Genomic DNA, 6,630 nt, shown 5'->3' with positions numbered 1-6,630 from the left:
AAAGATTTTTGATCCGTATATAATAAGGCATAAAAAGTGAATGTCAAGTTTTTGTTTAATTAAATTAGTTAGTTTGATTATTTTGAAATGTAAATTATTCTTTGCTATTTTTTTATTACAAGCAATACGGATTTGGATGTTACTGATTAAAAACTATTTTCAAAATTAATTATTATATATTTTTTTGGATTATTTATATCTTGTTATATTTTTTTATTAAAATTTTGTTATTTAAAAAATATGATTTCTCTTTTACCATTTAGTTACTTTCGGCAACTGGTTTCTGACGTGACTTTTTTTGTTATGGCTTAAAATCAAGCGGTGTAATGCATACCTGATCGTGCAGACTTGCCCTGGAGTGACAAGTTGATCCGGGTTATATGGGAGTGCCTCTGGGCTTACTAATACACTAAACTGAAACAGCCTCACGGTTGACCTGTGGGTCGCTACTACTAATGCATGAAATTTGGTGGTGGCACCCGCTAACTGGGCAGCCGTAATTGGGAACGAGGGTCCGGGGAAAGAACAGATAGTGAAACTAACGCTAACTAATAGATTCGAGAAACTTGAGTTAACACACGACTGGGTGCTGTCGTATGAGGGCAAGAGTTATGACTTCAGCGACTGATGAGGTCGTTTCAGCCTGGAAAAAAGGGAGATTTAACGGTTATGAGGTGCTAAGCTGCCAGTATGTCGACCAGCTCGCGAACAAGCGCGTTTTTAGAAGAACTTGAGCTGACTTGTTGTTTGTGGAAGGATTGAGATATAAAGTCCTTAATTTCTGAAGTATCAGTTTCCCTATGAATTTGATTATTTCTGACAAACCATGGACCGTTTAAGATTCTTCTGAGAGGCTTATTTTGGAAAACTTGAAGCCGTTTCATCTGTTTGGGTGTAACAAACTTGAAGTAGACATTAGATACGTAAAGGAGTACGGACTGAATTAACATCTTGTAAAATAAGCATTTGGTGAAGATGGAAAGTTTGCTAGAAGGGCAGATCAGAAAAGATAACAGGTTTACTATCCCCGAACCTTTCTGGATTGCTTTCTGGATTTGGGAGTCTGAGGCAGATCTGAAATAAAGAGGTTAAATAAGGCTGGGGTTAGCGGGGAACCTTGAGGTACGCCAGCTTTGATTGATTTTTGGCTGAAAAGTGTTTTCCTAATCTTGGCCTGGAAATATCTGTCCGATAAATAGGACTTGATGAGAGCGATTAGGTCTACTGTGAGTCCTAACCGTACGCATTTTGCAAATCAAACCGTCGTGTCTGACCTTGTCGAAAGCTTTGGTTAGATCCAGGAGGACTACTCCAAGCTTTTTACGTTGGTCAAGAACGTGATGGATGTTTGCGGCCACGGTGGGTCTGACGTGACTTTGATGAATTTGTTGTTGTCAGATTTTATGTTCTTTCCTACAGCGACTATTGTAACAGTATTTAATTAAATATTTAATAATATAGTGTCTTGCTATTTATTAAATCAAACAGTTAATTCAGTTATATCAATTTATTTATTAAGTTAATATGTTAGTAACATTGCATTGATTTGTATAAAAATAATGGGTTAATATTAAAAATAATAACTATTATAAATTCCTTTCCATTTAATATAATTCAGCTACTGGTTTTATTGTGAGTTCCTTGATCTGCAATATAAAATATAAATAAAACAAATATTATATTGAATAGTTTTGAATTATATCGTATAAGTGTATATACTGAAGTTATTTAAAATATATGCAATATGAAATCATAAAAAACATTCTCTATGATCTAATATAAAAATTTCAATTATTAATATTAATTAATTATTGAACGAGTTAACAATACTATAGATGAAGAACGTAATAATAATAGAATTTACAGGGTACCGTAAAAATTATTACTAGTTATGATCTAAAATTTCTGGAATTGAAATTTCAATCAACTGTAGGTGATGTTATATAAACAGTTTATAATAATATGGCGTATCTATCGTATTATTTTACCTGTACGTGTTGTGGTGTCGAAATTGCATAATGTACAGCATCCGCTATATCCTCTGCCATCAACATTTTGTCCTTGATGAATACCTCCGAGTAAGTTCCAGTATCAATTGCTTTGAAAGCAATTTCGGATTCAGTGGCTCCAGGACTAATACTCTGAAAAAAAAAACGACCAATAGGTAATGCATCTTTATAATAAAAAGGTATTAGTAATAATTTTCTATTATGTCTTTTGTGATTTCTAAAGGTTTCGATAAAGAAGTTTTCTAATGTTCTGACAATTTTATGTGTGTTGTATAACTTTAATAATAGATTTTGCTGTTCCAACTACACGAACTACAATGAAATTCCAATTAAAACAATTTGCTCGTAAAGTAATCAATTGTTTGTGTTCATGGTGCTGATATTATACTTTAGAAACGTGCATTTGTTTGAACGAACGCTTCAAAATTGGCGATTTTTATGAATATTGAGATGTATATGGATATAGAACGCATATCTTGGATGAAAGCTTAATAAACACTCGACAAGTACTTTGTCAGGAATCATCTAAACATATGTTTCCAAGCGTTAAAAAGTAAAACATTGAAAGTGTATTACCGAGTAATAAAAAGGACAATGTCTAGTTTATCGGCACCAAAATAGGACATAAGAAACTAATTAAAGAAGGTTTAATGGTTTTGTTGTTAGTGCTTGATTACAAAGTCTTGGAAACTGAATAGACCTTGACTGTGGAACGCTACAGTTACAATTTAACTGTTGCCATTGTCTTACAGGTTGAGGAATTTATAGCTTTGATGTCTGGTATCCGTATCCTAAGAGATGGCTTGAAATCAAGAAAATTATATTTTGAAAATTAATTTCTGTAAACGATTGCTGAAAAGTCTGTAAATATTAAGTTATGCTGTTAATGAAATTGAAAAGTGAATTGACTGATGAATATTGCGGCTAATTACAGTTGTTCTTGATCCAAGACAAAATTATAAGAAACTTGTAGTAAGGGACTTTTTATATTATACTCGTTTTAGATATATTGGAATAACGAATTAATTTTGAGGAGTATACTGAATATTATAACAATTTGTAATTTGAGGAGATTTTTTTAAAAATTAGATCTTTTATATATATATATATATATATATATATATATATAAAATTTCAGCCAATAAATAAGATAGAACAACAAACCTAATCTCTTATCGAACCTAAAAAGTTTGAAGGACCTATTATATATACCGTAATTTTTATTGGACTCCCCTGATGTGCCAATTCCATCCTAATTGTTTCTGTTGCTGCTCTAACCGCAAACTTCGTTGCTGGGTACATGCTGACATTGAGAAACTGAGTTGGAATTGAGTGACCCAGGATACTATTGATGTTAATTATGTGACCAGCAATATTATTCGCTTTCATCGATCGAATACTTTCCTTACAGCAAAGAGTAAGTCCAATCAAATTTGTATCTGGAAAAAGTGATAGAACTTAAAATATGTTTTAAATCGTCTGTATGATAAAAATTATTTATAAAAATGAATTAATTTCGTAAAAATATTAATATATCTTTGAACCATATTGAATTGAAAATAACTTTCATTGGAAAATTATGTGAATTATATGAAAATTATGCAATGTCTCGTTGCTGTTTAGTTAAGTTAATTTATCAGTGAAGATTGTGACACATGGTGTCTTGAAATATTTAATATTTTAAAAAGAACGAACGAATAAAGTGTTGTTCTAAGATTTAAATAAAATATAGTATAACTAAAAAAATTCATAGAAAATGCAATAGATATTGGTGAAAATAGGGGGCAATTAGACAAAATAAATTCTGGTGAATATGTCGAGTATAGCCAAGAATGAAAGTGGCGTTTTTGTTCTCGGCTTGTATGCAATTTTTATCACAAAGCTCATCAAGTAGTACGTACTCCAGTTATCTTTCATCTAATTTCTCCTTTGAGCCAAATCTGGAGAGTATGGCGCGTGCGATAAAACTTACCATTCAAGTGATTTAAACATTTATTTTGTTTGGTCTTTTTGTGTAGTTTTGCTATATGAGACGACGAGTTGTCATGCTGCAAAATCACCCTATCACGTATTCTTTGAGCGTTATAGTGGACGTTTTTCGCAATGCACATTTCATAATATATGACACCAATCTGGTCCCACTGAACATTTGCTACTTCGCTTCGTCAGGTGATCACCATCGTTTTTTTTCATCACATCCTAATACTACATATTTTTGCTAGTCAAATATGTTACGAATACCGGATACTAATTACCGTCACACCAGTTAAAATGTCTTTATTCCTTCCTGTTTTACAATGAATCATTAATTGATTATTTAAATAAAAGCGATTGTTTTCTAGAACAATAGAATAAATATATCTTAGATTAATACATATCATTTGGGGTTATTAGGACATTCACAGCAAGATTTGATGCATTTTATTTATGGCATGTAGTTAACTTTTATTTACTGCTACAGTATTTTATTAATTTAAACTATTGTACTCACCAACAATAGTTCGTATGATCTCTGTGCTTCCATCACTTAAACTATCATTATAAAAGCAGCCAGCATTATTTACTAATACATGCACGGGACCCAAATTTGTGACTGTCCATTTGAAAGCCTCCAGGATTTCTTGCTCCTTACTTATATCACATTTCACTGAATGCAAGCGATTGCTTTTGTCACCAAGGGTGCTAGCGAGTTCTTCAACTTTTTGCTTTCTCCTTGCTAAACCAACTACCTAAAATAGCGAATAAAGCTAATCAATATCGTAGGAAGTTTAGCTTTAATTACACAAGGGCAATAGAAAAACTAAATCTTTGACGTCTTGTTGCTTCTTACTAACAGAGGAGAATGAGAGAGAGTGAACAATGAGAAAGAATATAGTGCCAGTCGAATTTATTTACAATAACTAGAAGATTGAAAGAAAATATTATAATATAACTAAAAAATATTTTTTTAAATTAATTATGGCTTATTTTATTATTATTTAAAATTTATTTAATTTTTACATTATGTAATCTGCTGTGTCACTCTTCATAAATAGTAGTTTCTGATAATATACAGTAAAATGTATAGTATTAATATAGATTAAAATTAATGTTGACTCTTAACATTTCAGAGCTCGTTTTGGGAATTTTTGGAAGATAAACTACAAATGAATAATGCAACCAATGTACGATACACGTGTATCAACAAAGCAAGGTTATTGACAGATACACTTTAAAAAACTGAATAATAATAGCTCATCAAATGCATTATTAATGACTTATTACTATATCTTTAAACAATTATCGTTTTTTTGCATTATATATTTGAACCTAAAGTGTGTTTGAAATAACAGCAGTATTCCATAAATCAATATTGAAGAATAATAAAAATAATAATATTTAAAATTAATACTATGTCATTTCTGTGTTGTTATATATTTTATTGTTGTAATTTATATGATTATATTAGATGGTCCCATTTTAGAATTAATTATCTCTATATGTGTAAATATATTTACAATTTTCTATTTTTAACGTAATATATAATGTATATAAACTTTTGATAGTTGATTACTTTTTGGTATTTTTATGCTTAAGTAACTTAAAATAATATTAAACCCATTATGCTAAACATAAAATTGTACAAACCATAACGTTAAGTATTAAAACATCATTAAAGTTATTACTATTCATAATTAGACAGTTAACATATCCATGATATTATATACTAGGATTATAATGAAACAAATATTCTCTTATTCTGATTTAAGTACATTAACATAAAATGCCATTAATAAATAACCTTTCTTAATTATTTATTCTTAATAGCCATAGTGCTAATCATTAAATAATAATAAATTATGCCCTTTAGTTCTTTAATATAAAAAAACATCGATTATTGGAAATTGTATGAGTTAAATATTTTTACAAACTATAAATACTTTTAGCTGTATAATACAATTACTTACATTTTAAAAATATCGTATACAAGAAATTATATATTAGATATAGTTCGTTAGTTATATATTAGTTATATTATTTAAAAATTGTTCAATAACCTGAAAGTTTCTGAAGGTCATTCCTTGATCTAAACACTGAAAAAGCTTTTTAAAGGTGAAATAAAATAATTACTTACAATCATTCCTTCTTCGACTAGTTTCTTGGTAATGGCAGCCCCTATTCCTGAACTGGCACCTGTTACAACCGCCACTTTTCCAATCCACCTATCCATTGAAAGAACCATTTTGTTACCGCAGTTGAATTTTGAACCGACAAACTCAAATAAAGAGCAATGGTTAAAAAAGCATTCGCTTTTATAGTCACGGAACCGTTTTCGAACCGCTGTAGTCGCAGACCACTTAGTCTGATATATCTAATATTAATAATATTATATTTGAGAATGGTTAATTTAAAAAGGTTTTGAATATTTTTTCAATTTATAAAAAAATATTCGTTTTATAATATTTTTACCTTTTAATAATAACATGATTTTATATCATTATATTTTTCGTACGATGATTATCGTTTTTTTAAAAGGTTATTGCGTTTTTAAATGTTGTATCAATAAAATTATTAACTTCTAGCGTATATATTTTTGAATTTTCGTAATTTTTGGAAAAGCTACTTCAAAAACAAAGTAAAT

General features: G+C 29.7%; 1 protein-coding gene across 1 annotated transcript; it reads right to left on the bottom strand.

Annotated features, from left to right (window-relative positions):
• Positions 1 to 1,492: 1,492 nt before the first annotated feature.
• Positions 1,493 to 6,292, bottom strand: LOC143193731 (farnesol dehydrogenase). The gene is made up of 5 exons (XM_076400067.1): positions 6,124 to 6,292; positions 4,501 to 4,738; positions 3,222 to 3,448; positions 1,989 to 2,141; positions 1,493 to 1,646 (listed from the first exon to the last, which is right to left on the bottom strand). Exons 1-5 carry the CDS (start codon positions 6,229 to 6,231, stop codon positions 1,605 to 1,607), a joined length of 768 nt encoding a protein of 255 aa, XP_076256182.1. The 5' UTR covers positions 6,232 to 6,292; the 3' UTR covers positions 1,493 to 1,604.
• Between the last annotated feature and the right edge of the window lie 338 nt (positions 6,293 to 6,630).

This window comes from Rhynchophorus ferrugineus, unplaced genomic scaffold (genome assembly GCF_030347505.1).
Source record: "Rhynchophorus ferrugineus isolate W39M unplaced genomic scaffold, kcgeb_rfMv2 rfM3, whole genome shotgun sequence".
NCBI classification, from domain to species: Eukaryota; Metazoa; Arthropoda; class Insecta; order Coleoptera; family Curculionidae; genus Rhynchophorus; species Rhynchophorus ferrugineus.
This window is presented reverse-complemented; position numbering and strand designations above follow the sequence as displayed.